The sequence below is a fragment of the Martes martes genome, assembly GCF_963455335.1.
Source record: "Martes martes genome assembly, chromosome: 3".
In the NCBI taxonomy this organism is placed as follows: Eukaryota; Metazoa; Chordata; class Mammalia; order Carnivora; family Mustelidae; genus Martes; species Martes martes.
Window position 1 is genome coordinate 188,175,618 of NC_137890.1, and position 15,363 is coordinate 188,190,980.

At 38.0% G+C, this 15,363-nt stretch overlaps 1 protein-coding gene across 1 annotated transcript in view; it reads left to right on the forward strand.

Annotated features, from left to right (window-relative positions):
- The window catches only part of DNAH7 (dynein axonemal heavy chain 7), a gene marked incomplete at its 5' end in the record, with an annotated part of 250,182 nt that overhangs the window by 189,423 nt on the left and 45,396 nt on the right, over positions 1 to 15,363 (forward strand). Inside the window, 5 exons of the mRNA XM_080799459.1 lie at positions 1,620 to 1,753; positions 2,665 to 3,000; positions 10,626 to 10,752; positions 12,014 to 12,208; positions 14,955 to 15,047. Of these exons, the coding sequence (XP_080655585.1) occupies positions 1,620 to 1,753; positions 2,665 to 3,000; positions 10,626 to 10,752; positions 12,014 to 12,208; positions 14,955 to 15,047 (885 nt within the window). The remainder of the gene's footprint in view (positions 1 to 1,619; positions 1,754 to 2,664; positions 3,001 to 10,625; positions 10,753 to 12,013; positions 12,209 to 14,954; positions 15,048 to 15,363) is intronic.

Here is a 15,363-nt window from a genome sequence, read left to right on the forward strand (position 1 = left end):
AAAGCTTTATTTTTTCCCGTGAATAAATGACAAAGCAGTAGAGAATTAACAAAATAACATTTTATGAGTTTTTTTAATTGCTTGATTTCAGGAATTTCTTATTCTCCCATCTAAATGTATGATTATGTTCATATAATCTATCCCTAGTGGTATCTAAAGCCCACCACAGGTCAAGTGAGGGGGGACAAATTTAACCATGAGGAAACCACCAGGGAGAAGGTGCCAAGTTTGGGCAGAGGAGGGGGTCACCTTCCTAGGGGTACTGTGAGAAATTGCTGTACACTTTCTGATCCCAGGTAGGACATTTTCTTACAGAGATGGAATTACCCTGTTCTTGCGGAGGGAGTGTTCTCAAATTCTCTTACTAGGAAAGGTGGGGAAATGTGGAGTCTCCCACTCAGCAGCCAGAGCCGAAGCACAGGCAGACACTTCATAGCCGATGTGCATGGGATTCCCCCGGCATTCAGCCGTAGCAGGAATGAAAAGAGCGGGGAAAGGAGGCGTGGAAGGTGATGGTCAAGACACAAGTACAGAGCCGAGCTCAAGACACAAGGGCAGAGAGCAGGCAGATTGTGAAACAGACGTTTAAAAGAGCCAGGGTGCAGGGTAGGGGGTCTCGAATTAAGCCAAGGTCAAGTAAGCGTTTGTTGACCTATGGGTTCACTGATGATCAGAACCAAAGAGTTTCTATAGTTTATTGCTGGGAGCATAATGGGTGTATGGAGGCTGGGATGAGAGTAGATTGTAGAGCACTGAAGAATGGAATGCGGGAGAGACAGAAAGTATATATAAATAAGATTTTCAATAGTATAGTTCTGAAGGTGCAAAGAGAGATCATTCCATAGCTGACGGGATTGTGGGAGAAACAGAATGAATTATTTGTTTATTTGCTATGTGAAAGACCTCAGCATGCCAACCTTCCCACTTACGGGAAACAACCAGGGGAGGAGGAATTTTAAGATGTAGGAAACAGAGCCTGTAAGAGCCATTACATACTAGGAGTATAAAGTAAGCGTTGATAGATTTCACCTCAATGGATACCATTAAAATGTATATTTCCTAGTTCACAATAGTGGCTGTTCATACTGTAACCTGATTATCTAATAGGTCATATTGTAATATTACATGATATACCATACACTTTATAGCATGTAATATGATTATCACGTTATAAATGTCATATATGCTCATGAGAAGTAATACCAGTGTTCTTTTTCCTCCCACCTCACTTGTTAAGATTTCCTTTACTTTTTATCACCACTGCGATCCATAACATGAATTAGCCCGTCCAGCCAGTATGAATGATAGCTTCTAACCTGATTCTAATGGATTTGGGGATTAAATAGTTGTCAGATATTAGATCAGTTTGTAATAGGAATAAACTGCTCACCAAACAAAACCCTTTGAAATCAACACATTTATTCCTGTGAGAAACTTTGGTGGGTTTTTAATCCAGCAGCCAAACATACCTATATCTTTAATCATAACCTCTACAAATTGCCACTTTTCACATATACTCCTATAGTAAATAGAGTCTATTTTAAGGTTAGAACTTATAAAAGCAGAGGCTTTCTCCATAGAAACAATGGTGCAATTCTTGTTTATTTTTCCATTTATAGGTAACATTACTCAACTTCATGATCACGTCGGAGGGAATGCAAGATCAGCTGTTGGGAATAGTGGTGGCCCGAGAGAGGCCAGACCTTGAGGAAGAAAAGCAAGCCTTGATACTGCAAGGAGCTGAAAACAAAAGGTATCAAACATTATAAAACACAGAATTATTGGGGTGCCTGCATGTCTCAGTCAATTAAGTGCTGGACCCTTGGTTTTGGCTCAGGTCATGATCTCAGGTTGAGCTGAGCGCGGAGTCAGCTTGAGATTCTCTCTTCTCCTACCCGTCCCCCACTGCCCCATGTCCCACTCACATGCACGCGCGCTCTCTAAAAAACAAAACTAAACAAAATGAAAAAGCACAGAATTGTTCTTGTTTCAAGATCAGTTAGAATGGATTAAAGTACATTTTAAAGCTGCGTTTTGTTAGATTTAGTAGGTGCATTGAATGGGGAGATTTAAGAGGAAAATAGAAGGCATTACAATGGCTCTATGTTAATTTAGAAACCTGCATGAGAGTTATATTTTTACATACAAGTTCTCGGGCACTGGAAGGCCTACCCCACACAAGTCAAGGCAATGAATTTTCAAGTATTCAACAAAGTTCTGGCACACAAGTTTTGGTATTCATAATGTAACTGATGTTATCTCTTTGAAGGAGCCCACTGCATCCCGCCGTCCGCTCACACTATCTCTAGCAGAGGTACAAAGGGTAAAGCTCTAGAAGTCATGAAAAATCTTGGAAAATAAATGCAGTGATACTTTGAGTTCACTCGAGGCTGAGATTCTTGATGGCAGAGCAGATCGGCTTATACCTCTCCCTCCCGTTACCACGTAAATGATTGTGGGGAAGAGAAGTAGAGCAGAAAGTCCGGTCTTTTTGACATTTCGCAAGATAAGACATTCATTATACAACATCACCGTTACGGGTGTTTGTCACAAAGTGATGCGTTTCCTTAGGTTCCAAGCTCTTTGTTTCCTAGACAAGAATGTGGGCGTGAAGTGAATTTAAATGATTTCTTTTTCTTCTGAGAAAATTGTGTTTTATTCCAGGCAGTTAAAAGAAATAGAAGACAAGATTTTAGAAGTTCTTTCATCTTCGGAAGGCAATATATTAGAAGACGAAACCGCTATTAAGATATTATCTTCCTCCAAGGCCTTGGCTAATGAGATTTCTCAAAAGCAGGAAGTAGCCGAGGAGACGGAGAAGAAGATCGATCGCACCCGCATGGGCTATCGGCCTATCGCCATCCATTCCACCATCCTGTTCTTCTCCATCGCTGATCTAGCTAACATCGAGCCCATGTACCAATACTCACTGACCTGGTTCATTAACCTTTACATCCTGTCTATTGAAAATTCAGAGAAGTCAGAAATTTTAGCAAAAAGGTACGTCAAAGAAATACTAATCAGTAGGAATCCTGACCGATGCATGAAAACCGAACAGTAATTGGTGGCTCTTGCTGTTGTTACTGAGTGCTGTGGGGCTGCGGTCTCTGCTAACGCGAGCTTGATTAATCATTGTTCTAGAAATAAATCTGAGGGTGAGAAATGGAATGGATGTGACCAAATTCAGCCTGCCGGGAAATCGTTTACCGGGAGATAGGATTATAATGCAATTCTAAAAGGAGGAAACATTTATCTCTGTTCATCATTTGCAAAATGTATTTGTGATCGGAGGCGTGGAAAGACTAGTTAATACCCCTAAAAGGCAGGACTCGTACCCTCTGTAAACCGGCGTTCCAAAAGTTGCAAATGCACATTCTGATATATACGTAGTTATACTTCGTCAAGTAACAAGGTTTTTAAAAATACCTTGTGATTATTTGTGTCATTCTTACTTACATAAAATATATTATTTTACACTTGGCTACTGTAATAAATAAAGGAATTAAGACCTTGACACTAAGTGTATAAGAGAATAAAATTTCATTTTATTATCAGTGAGGTGAATTTTAGTTTGGTATTGAAACCTATGTTGAATAGGATCTAACATGAGGTTACTTCTTGAGCAAAGAAAATAGTCCATTGCGATCATGGCCCTCTCTAACCTTACTGATCAATATGAAGCTGGATACTTCCGTTTCTTGACCGTTCATACCCACAAAGGAAATCCAGTTTAATAGTGATCACTTGCAGTGCAGAATTATTTTTTAGAAATTCCAAATGAGCATCTCCTGAAAATCTGAATTGAATTGCTCTCATTTACTACAGTAGAACTCTGCTAAATTTTGAATATCCTTAGACTGAGCAATTTCTCGGCAGTCCTGTTATTGTAAAACCTTAAAAATGAGATCAGTGAAGGTGTAAAGACTGACACTTGGCTTAGCAAACAGTCTCTCAGCTGTCTGGCCGTGAGGAGGAGAAGGGGGTGGCCATCTTCAAAAAGAAACCCATCACGGTGGAGTTTAAAGTATGTTTTTTTTATTATGATACTTGAAAATGTTTCGTTTCTTTCTCTATTTCTTCTGCTATCTGAAATTTTCAAGGGTAGGAAGGATTACTAAAATACAGAAAACAAAATTTTAAGTGACCTTTCTTAGAAAAGCTCCCAGCCACTTGCATTATGTTAGTTAATTGAACAAGCACGTCTGGTTTTCACGTGAGGTTCTGAGTTCCCTGAGACAAGGGTTTGGGAGGGTTGGTTGGTTTGTTTAATATTCCCAGAACTTATCACAGTGCTCATCACACGGAGCCACGACAGTAAACAGTGTTTTGTTTTTCACTGCGTTTTTTTTTTTTCTACCTTGTTTAAAAACAAGTCACTAAAATATTATCATCTTAACTACCTTTAAATTAAGGTATTTGCTGGAGTCTAGAGAAGAAAACTCATTTTCTCTGTCACTTAGAGACACGTTTTGTGTACAAAAATTAAAAATTAGAACAATTTTATGCTTTACAACTAATTATTCGTTCCTTTACTATATCTTGTTTCATCAAATTAGAACTCACCCACACGTATGACATGTTCCTTCCTAACTGTGACCATAGTCCCTTATGATTTCTAGAAAAATAAATCCTTTTACCCAGATGTGAGATTTGGATGGCATCTAGAAAACAAAATATGTCTTCTCTACTTAAGATCCTTTCATTTTCATACAATGCAAATCTTATCCATGACTCCACTGGTCCTGAAAGTGTAATTCTGGAACCGACCGAAGAGCAGATAGGAAGAGCATATTTGAAAACTTTCACTGAAATTATCAGTCTGCACCCAGAAGCATGCAGAAATCAGAGTATCTGCTCAATGGACTTTCATCCCTGAGCACACCTGGGTCATTAGCACCCAGATCAAGACCCAGAACGTTATCGACAGCCCAGAAACCCCACTTTGCGTCCCCTTCTAGAGACGAACCCAACCCTTTCCGTCCCTTCCACCAAGCTGAAGGCTGTCCTGACTTCCGACACCGTGGATTAGTTTGGCCTGTTTTAGAACATCGTGTGAATGGAGTCACGCAGTCTGGGCCCGGTGCGTCCGGCAGCTTCCGCTCGGCATCGCGTTGGTGACTTTCATGTCCTCTTGTACGGGCCGCGGCTTATGCGCTTCCCTTGTGCTAGTATGTTGTCGGGAAAGTACTGAAGCAGAATATTTTCTCAACCCAGTTTTCTCCACGAAGGTGGTAGAGAAAGAAAACGGTTTGGTTACTCAGTAAGCATTAAACCGGAATGTGTTGCGTGTCACAAGCAATCCACTAAGACACCATGAAGGTAGAAATCTCAGCCCAAATTTACCTGCTAATTGGAGTGACCATCTGGGCTAGCAAACTGGCTTTAGCCAGAGGAAAAACACACGGGGTTTGTGGAGGAGGTCCCCTTTCACCGCATCCTGGCCAGCACCGTGCTCTCTTGTTTTCCCTTCGTGGGCAGTTCTGTCGGGTGTAAGGTAATCTCTCATCATGTTTTGATCTGCATTTCCCTGGTAATTAGTGACGCTGAGCATCTTCTCATGAGCCCTATTGCCTATTTGATGTCCTCTTTTTTTCTAATTTAAAGATTTTATTTATTTATTTGACAGAGAGAGAGCACAAGGAGGCAGAGCAACAGGCAGAGAGAGAGGAGGAAGCAGGCTCCCCCCTGAGCAGGGAGCCCGATGCGGGACTTGATCCCGGGACCCTGAGATCATGACCCGAGCCGAAGGCAGCCGCTCAACCAACTGAGCCACCCAGGCGCCCTATTTTGATGTCCTCTTTAGAAAAATGTCTGTTTAGGTCTTCGGCCCATTTTTTAATTAGATTTTTTTGTTATTTAGTTGTTAGTTCTTCGTATATTTTGGATATTAACTCTTTATTCAATATTTGGTCTGCAAAAATTTTCTCCCATGGCTGCTCTTTCATTTTTTTGTTGTTGTTTCCTTTGTTTTTTTTTTTGTTGTTGTTGTTGTTTTTGTGTTGTGTGTGTGTGTGGTGTGTTGCTTGTTTTGAAGTATGGTTGACACACACTATTCTATTAGTTTCAGGTGTACAGCATAGTGACTGGACAAGAGTCTCTGTTATGCTGTGCTCACCACAAGGGGAGCCCCTGCCTGTCACCATACAACACTACTGCAATGCCCTGGACTTAGTCCCTATGCTGTGCTTGTATTCCCGGGACTTCGTTCCGTGACTGGAGGCCTGCACCTCCCACTCCGCTTCACGCGTTGTGCCCTCAACACACTCCTGCCTGGCAACCATCAGTTCTCTGTACTTATGGGTCTGTTTCTGCTTTTTGTTCGTTCGTTTCGTTTTTTAGATTCCACACAGGCGTGAAATCATATGGTATTTGTCTTCGTTGGTCCGACCTATGTCACTTAGTATTCTATCCTCTAGGTCCATCCGTGTTGTTACAAATGGCAACATCTCATTCTTTTCTATGGCTAAGGAATATTCCATTGTGTATATATGTACACACTCCATTTTCTTTATCCATTCATCTATTGACAGGCACCTGGGCGGCTTCCGTATCTTGGCTATTGTAAATAATGCAGCAAAAAACATAAGGGTGCATGTGTCTTTCCAAATTGGTGTTTTCATTTTCTGGGTAAATACCCAATAGTGGAATTAATGAATCATATGGTATTTTTGTTTTAAAGTTTTTTGAGAAAACTCCATACTGTTTTCCACAGTGGCTGCCCCAATTTAAATTCCCACCAACAGTGCACAAGGGTTCCTTTTCTCCACATCCTCGCCAATACTTCTTGTCCTTTTGAATCTAGTGATTCTGAGAGATATCAGCTGTGTCGTTGTGGCTTTGATTTGCATTTCCTGGGTGATTAGTGATGTTGTGTATCTTTTCACGTGTCTGTTTGACATCTATATGTCTTTGGAAAAATGTCACTCAGATCCTCTGCCTATTTTTAATCAGAATATTTAGGGTTTTGGTTTTGAGTTTTATAAGTTGTTTATATATTTTGGATATTAATCCCTTATCAGATATATCATTTGTGAATATCTTCTCCTATTCAGCAGTTGCCTTTTTGTTTTGTTGATTGTTTTCTTCACTGTGCAGTCCCAATAGTTTCTTTTTGCCTTTTTTTCCTCTTTCCCAAGGAGACGTATCTAGAAAATGTTGCTAAAGTCAATGTGAAGGAAACTACCACCTGTTTTCTTCTAGGAGTTTTATGGTTTCAAGTCTTACATTTAGATATTTAATCCATTTTGAGTTTATTTTTGTATATGGTACCAGAAAATAGCCCAGTTTCATTCTTCTGCATGCAGCTCTCCTTTTTCCAACACTATTTGTGAAAAGACTGTCTTTTCCCCCATTGAATTTTTTTGCCTCCTTTGCCATAGATGAATTGGCTGTGTAAGCATAGATTTATTTCTCATTGGTATTTTGTTTTCTTAGTTGTTTCTTCTGCATGCAGAAGCTTTTGGGTTTGAATTAGTCCCATTTGTTGATTTTTGCTTTTGTTTTGTGCTTTTGGTGTCATGTCCAAGAAAATCATCGGTGAAATCAATGTTGATAGGTTTCTTCCCTACATTTTCTTCTAGGAGCTTTATGGTGTAAGGTCTTAAGTTTACATCTTAGACCCACTTTGAGTCAGTTTTTATGAGTGGCATGAGATAGGGGTCCATTTTCATTGTTCTATATGTACATGTTCTGCCATTTGTGACATGCATTGACCTTGAGCACATTATGGTAACCAAGATAAGTCAGAGAGAAGTACTGTGGATATCACTTATATGTGGAATCAAAACAAAGTTCATGTCTCTAAAAACAACGACAAACAGTAAAATGCTGGTTACCAAGGGAAGGGGGTGGGTAGGATAAATCGATGGTGTTTAAGGGTATCAACTTGTAACAACTAGTAAAATTATCTCTTATTTCTTTTTACTCAGCAACTAAAACATATTTTATTTTTGCTTGCCTTCTGATGGTTATTATTCATAATAATTCTTACTTAACTACTACACCAAATATACGTTATGACTGTTATATATATGTATATATGAGACTGTGACATATAGCTATATACTGTGAAATAGCTATAGTCATTTGGATCATCTGTTTTTTATCAAATTTTTAATATAGCAAAATAAACAAATAATTATAGCAAAAAAAAAACTCCACTGAAGTACAGAAACAAAAATCTAATGAGGATGTAGTTTTGTTACAGGGACCAAACAGAAATCTCTCTCAGTAAACAGTGTAAGTGTGTACATACACTTGAAGTGTTTTTTTTCTTTTCCTTCCACTGCTATCAAGATCATTTATCCCATGTTACTAAGTACTCTTCTGAAACATAACTTTTTTTTAAAAAAAGATTTTATTTATTTATTTGACAGAGGGGGGGGGGACACAAGCAGGGGGAGTGGGAGAGGGAGAAGCAGGCTTCCCGCCAAGCAGGCAACCCGAAGCGGGGTCCATCCCAGGACCCTGGGATCATGACCTGAGCCGAAGGCAGACGGTTTAACGACTGAGCCACCCAGGCGCCCCAAAACATAACTTTTAATTGTTGCACAATATACCATTTTATGAATGTGCCATGGTTTTCATATTTTAAGACTCGCAAGTAATCCACATTGTGTATTATTTCTGTAGGCTAGAATCCCAAAATTAGAACAAAGGTGTTTACTTCTTTCAGACTCCTGACTGATGATTCAAATATACAACTCCATTGGAGGAAGGCAAATGATCTTATATCCCCATAACACACATCAACATTGAAAATTATCATTTTTATCCTCTTTTTCACTATAACAGATTATTAAAATACTGAATTTTAATCTGCATTTTTATCACTGAGACTGAACTTGAATTTCTAATATGAGTGACCCTTATAATTTTCCCTTCGATCGTCCTATCTATAAGATGAAATTTGTTTTAAAGTGCAGACATTTTTATTTTATTCTAGAAAGACCAAATCTGCATTACCCTGTATTAATTGTACTGTTACAGATGAGACAAACTAAATACCAAGTGTGAAAAGACCACGATCAGCATAAAAATGGGGGCAGGAATAGTATGATTATTTTAAATCTTCAGAGAATTCAACTATATTTCAGCAACTAGTTTCAAAGCCCTCTCTACCAAGCCCTTTTTCAGAGTTCTCAACTAGAAATAAAATATATCAATTTGGGGCACCTGAGTGGCTCAGTGGGTTAAAGCCTCTGCCTTTGGCTCGGGTCATGATCTCGGGGTCCTGGGATTGAGCCCCGCATTGGGCTCTCTGCTCCGCGGGGAACCTGCTTCCCTTCCTCTCTCTCTCTCTCTGTCTGCCTCTCTGCCTACTTGTGATCTCTATCTGATAAATAAAAAAAAATCTTTAAAAAAAAACATCAATTTGTTGTAATTTTCATTATGAAAACGCTGGCAAGGGACAAAATAATTAAAGAAATAGGCAAGTCAGGAGAAAAATTGAGCTGAAATGCTTGGTAGCCTAGGATGTCATTCTGAAAATAGCCAAGATATGGTGGTACTGGTAGATTATTCTTTTTAGACACATTAAGAAGCACCGATAAAATTTTGTTTAACCAAAAAACTACACGAATTTTCCCTTCAGGTAAGTTGATCTGCTTAGTTTAGGCCATTGTCAATCATTAGCTCTCTGCAAAGATTTTCAATCAACTATTTATTCTGTTTATTTCTATTACAACTATTATAACCTATTTAATAAAATATATTTTTGAAATTTTTATTTCAAAGATGGTTTATTTTCCCCATGAGATAACTAAGCGAAGATTCTTAAACTGTTATATTCATGTAAAGAATTGCTAGGAATACATTGGGGCGCCTGGGTGGCTCAGTGGGTTGAAGCCTCTGCCTTCGGCTCCGGTCATGATCCCAGAGTCCTGGGATCGAGCCCCGCGTCTGGCTCTCTGCTCCGCAGGGAGCCTTCTTCCTCCCCTCTCTCTCTGCCTGCTTCTCTGCCTACTTGTGATCTCTCTCTCTGTCAAATAAATAAATAAAATCTTAAAAAAAAAAAAAGAATTGCTATGAATACAGAAAACACATGTTAGCACTTACAAGAAAGTTGTTAGTTGCAAATATTATGAGTATTCATATTTCCATGTTCCATCTATGTGGTAAATAAAAATGTAGCTTATCAAGTTTTGTTATTTCTCCAGCTTTTATGGATTTATGAACAGAGTAACATACTATGAAATGTTAATTTAATAAAAAAGCTATCAATTTTAATCTGTGAATTTAATATATAATATAGAGCTTTGGAAGCATCTACAGAATAAAAAAATCAAATTTTACCCCAAGAAATGCTTTAGAGTTAAAAATAGTCCACAAATCTTTAAATGTAATAGATCAATGTACTATGCATTGACTTTTTTTTCCAAAAGAAAGACTAAGTTTTTTTTAAAAAATCAATCAACAGTTCTACTGAAGTGTTTCTACGTTGTTTGTGTAGCTTTCAGATTGGTACATCCTGTTAATGACGACCATTGATTGTTTTGGAGGTAATTGACCAGAAAACTTATTAGACGAATACACATCTAAATGGTTTATACTGTGTTTCCTTGAGAGCATTTTTTTAAGGTATAATGCATTTTTGTTTATTCACTTGTCTTTCTGTTGACTTGTAGGCTTCAGATTCTCAAGGATCACTTTACTTACTCCCTGTATGTCAATGTCTGCCGGTCGCTCTTTGAAAAGGATAAGCTACTCTTTTCCTTTTGTCTGACTGTTAACCTGCTGCTCCATGAACGTGCGGTCAGTACTGTTATAATTTGTAGAAAAAGACTAACACTGATTCATTCATTTACTAATTTGTATGGGGGTGTGTGTGTATGTGCATATACACATAAAAAGGGGTTGTAAATAGTTAAACAATAAATTATTATAGTTAAGGCAAGACATCACAGCTAGACTGAATTTCACAGAGGTGAAAAATAAATAAAGCGGAGTGCACTATGTCATTTTTACTTAAATTTATGTGTGTTTTAGTTTAAAATAAATTACTCTCTCTTAGAATCTCATTTAAGTATGCTTATAAATTTACTAACTATGTTGATATATTTACACCAAGTAATCACATAAATGGTGATGTTTTTAAGAACTTATGCAAGCTAGTCAAATCCAACCATTTGGGTTTAACAATACCTTTCATAAAATTTTGTTCTATTTCAAATCTATTCATTTAACATATAGGAAATGCCTTAAGAATGAAAGAGGTATTGAAAATAGTGACAAAATTCACTATTTTATTTACTTAGGTGTTTAAGATTTATTAATTGGATTTGGTGATGTGTCGGTTGAATCCTGAAGGAATAAAGGCTTTATTCTTGCATTTCTTGCACAAGTTTCATAGCAGTACCTCATTATGTTTAATGGAGAATAGTTGCAAATATGGCAATGAATGCTTTCCGTCTTCCCCGAATTTTTATCTTATTCATTTTTTAATTTATTGAGTATAGTTGACACACAGTAACACACAGCAGTTTCAGGTGTACAACATAGTGATTCATCAGCTCTATACTGCCAAGTGTAAGCACCACCCCCCACCACATAATGCTGTTACAGTGCCGTCGACCATATTCCCTATGCTGTAGCTTTTAGTCCTGGGAATTACTCATTTCATACTGGAAGCCTGGGTCTCCCAGTCCCCTTCACCTGTGTTTGCTGATTCCCTGCCCTCCGCCTTCTGTCTTCCCCCAATTTTTAGAGCCTGTAAGACTCTAAAAAGACATTTTTATAAAACATTTACGCAAATGGAATTGTTCTGTTTAGATGAGTAATTCTGGAGGAAAGTTATCAAAAAGTAGCTATTGAGAATGGAACTATTTCGAAAGCCGGTTGTAATGGACAAATGGTTTCATATGAGTAAGTACTCAGGTGCTCTACCAGTAGTTATAGAATTCCATAAGGACATTACCTAAAACTTGAAAATCAACAGTACTTTTAAAGTGGTTTAAATGTATTATAGGTATAATGAATTCATTTCTGACTCTACATGCTACTTTGTTTTCCAAAGATTAATAAAGCTGAGTGGAGATTTCTGTTGACTGGTGGCATCGGATTGGATAATCCTCATGCCAATCCTTGCACATGGCTTCCTCAAAAATCATGGGATGAAATATGTCGGCTGGATGATTTACCTTCCTTCAAAAATATTCGTAGGGAGTTTGTGCACTTAAAGGATGGATGGAAAAAAGTATATGATAGTTTGGTATGTTTTTAACCCTTTTGCTTATTCCAAAGTTTTTAAATGAACAAAATAATGCTTAATAATTTATTTTTATCTTTGAATAAAAACAATATTTAATTAAGCTTTAAACAGTTTGGAAGTAATTTTCTTTTAAAGATTTTATTTATTTATTTGACAGAGAGAGAGAGAGAGATCACAAGTAGGCAGAGAGGCAAACAGAGGGAGAGGGGGAAGCAGGCTCCCTGCTGAGCAGAGAGCCCAATGTGGGGCTCGATCCCAGGACTCTGAGACCACGACCTGAGCCGAAGGCAGAGCTTAACCCACTGAGCCACTCAGGTGCCCCTTTAATTAAGCTTTAAACAACTGTTCGGATCTTGAAATCAAGGTTTAGATTTATATTATCCCCACCTTCTAAATTGGTAGTTCTCTTCTGAACTTGTGTTCAAATCCTTAAAATGTGTGGAGATGCAGAGCCCTTAAAATATTCTTTTCGAATTTCCATGCCAGGTTTTTATTTATTAACAATTTAGACTTTGCAACCATAATAGCAGGTGAGTTAAAAATTTTACAAAAGAGGGTACCTGGCTGTCTCGGTAGAACATGGGACTCGATCTCTGGGTTGTAAGCTCAAACCCCGTGTTTGGTGTAGAGATTACTTAAAAATAAAATCTTTTTAAAAAAATTTTGTTTTTTTTTCAGTGTTCCAAAATGCATTGTTTATGCACCACACCCAGTGCTCCATGCAGTATGTGCCCTCCATATTGCCCACCCTCTCCTAGTACCCCACCCCCTCCCAAATCCCTCAGTTTGTTTCTCAGAACACGGAGGACACTGGGAGATGGAGAGGAGAAGGGAGTTGGGGGAAATCGGAGTGGGAGACAAACCATGAGAGACTGTGGACTCTGAGAAAAATAAAATCATTTAAAAAAATTTTACCAAGGTGACTGGGTGGCGCAGTTGAGTGTCCGACTCTTGGTGTCAGTTCGGGTCATGATCTTAGTTAGGGTCATGGGATCGGGCTCCACACTCAACGCAGGGTCTACTTAAGATTCTCTCTCCCTTTGGTCCTCCTGCTTGTGCTCTCTCTCTCTCAAATAAATAAATCTTTAAAAAAAAATTTTTTTTTTTATAAAAGAGCTGTTGTTTCGATTTTCTGAATGCAGGATATAAATGCAGATATAAGCTAGGATGCCCATTTAGAATTCCTTACTGAAACTCCCAAAGTTAAGTTTTCTTTTTTTCTGTCGATTCCTCACGGATCCATGGTTTCTTTGTCTAGAAAGTATAAAAACTGCCTGCCTTGATCATTTCTTTAGGTCTCAGTGTCATTATTAAAACTTCGGGGTTTTTTCCTCCTGTTAACCTGTTTCAAGTAAATTTAATTTGTGCTGTAGCTAGAAACTTGGACAGAAAAAAATTTCCACCTCCCTTTCAGAGGGAGAAGCTAATAGCTCTCAAACAGTTTTTCGTGGGACCCTATCTTGATAACTGGAGACTATGATGGTCAACACAAACCACAAAACAGTTTCCCTTCTGAAACACATAGAAATTGTTGCCTTCCTTCCCTTTTTTTTTTCTTTTTAAGCATGAGGGTGAGTATTTCGCCAATTCATAATTACTTTTTTCTACTCCTTTATTTCTACTCTCTTAACATTCTGCTTTCCTGGGTTTAATATGCAAGAGCTCTCTTTAGGGAAGATGGGGAGAAGAAAGTAAGTGCAAGATATGCGGAGAATATTTTTTGTTGTTTACCAGCTTGTATTATACACGACAGTGAGGTTGTATCTATACATAAATGCAAATATTTTGGACTGAATCTCATTTGGATCTCTCTCTATTAGTAATAAAAATATATTTCCTAGGGATGGATATGTTTTTGTGAGTACTTCATTCTAATTTGAAATAGAAATTTTATTGACTATGCTGAGGTGATGGAGATTTCTAATATGAGATATCACCTAGCCTTCCCTAGAGTTTTAAAATTTTTATAAATATCTCCCCCTTTGGTTTTTTTGAACTTACTCCTCCTGGGATCTTAATGCCTTTCTTCTTGTCTATTTTTAATAGCTCTCTCTCTTCGTCTTCTTCTTTATTATATACAGTTTCAAATATACCTTTATTTAAAAAAAATACACCAAAACATTGTTCAAACAGGAAATATCACAATAAACTTAAGTATAATGCCTTTCTTCTTTTGTAATAAATATTTATTTTTATAAATAGATGATGACAGTAGTTGGTAGGTTTTAAAATGCCTTCAGAGGAATAATGGGAAAACTCCATATGCACATTTTTTAATAACAGGATTCATTTTGTCTAATGATTAGTATTCATATTGACATTAACCTGCTAATTCATGTCCTCATTTTGATTCCTTTGTGGTGCTTTAAATTTTCTTTTCATTCCTTATTTCATAACTTTACCCCAGCCTAATAAAATTTACATTAGTATTCTTGATTTCACTTAGTCATTATACGCTTTCCCTAAAAATCAGTTTCTAAGTCAAAATACTATTCTCTTTAGAAATAATCTCTAGGGGCACCTGGGTGGCTCAGTGGGTTAAAGCCTCTGCCTTCAGCTCAGGTCATGATCCCAAGGTCCTGGGATCGAGCCCCGCATCAGGCTCTCTGCTCCCTTCCCTTCCTCTCTCTGCCTGCCTCTCTGCCTACTTGTGATCTCTGTCTGTAAAATAAATAAATAAAATCTTAAAAAAAAAAAAAGAAAGAATCTCTAAAATAACAATGAATTATGTCTACTGTAATTTTAGGAACCACATCATGAAGTTTTTCCTGAAAATTGGGAAGAGAAAGCAAATGAGTTTCAAAGGATGCTTATCATTCGTTGCTTGAGGCCAGACAAGGTAAGCGCAGGCTTTGCAAGCCGCTCAGTGACTCCAGTCCCCAGCAGGCCCTTCCAGTCCCACCAGCTTGCATTTGCTTCTGTAACACTCACAGGGGAGGTGGAGGAGACTGGGGGTTGGGGGGTGGGGCAAATCCCGTTTCCTTCCGATGCAGTCATTTTTCAAGAAGTTTGCACATCATGAAAGCCGCACTAAGTTACTAATGGAGAAGACTGTATTTTATAGTTGTATGTATTTTATGATTCTTCCTTTAATTTATGCTTCCCCAATTGCTTACAATCCACTTCTCTTACATGCTGTAATCTCATTCTTATCC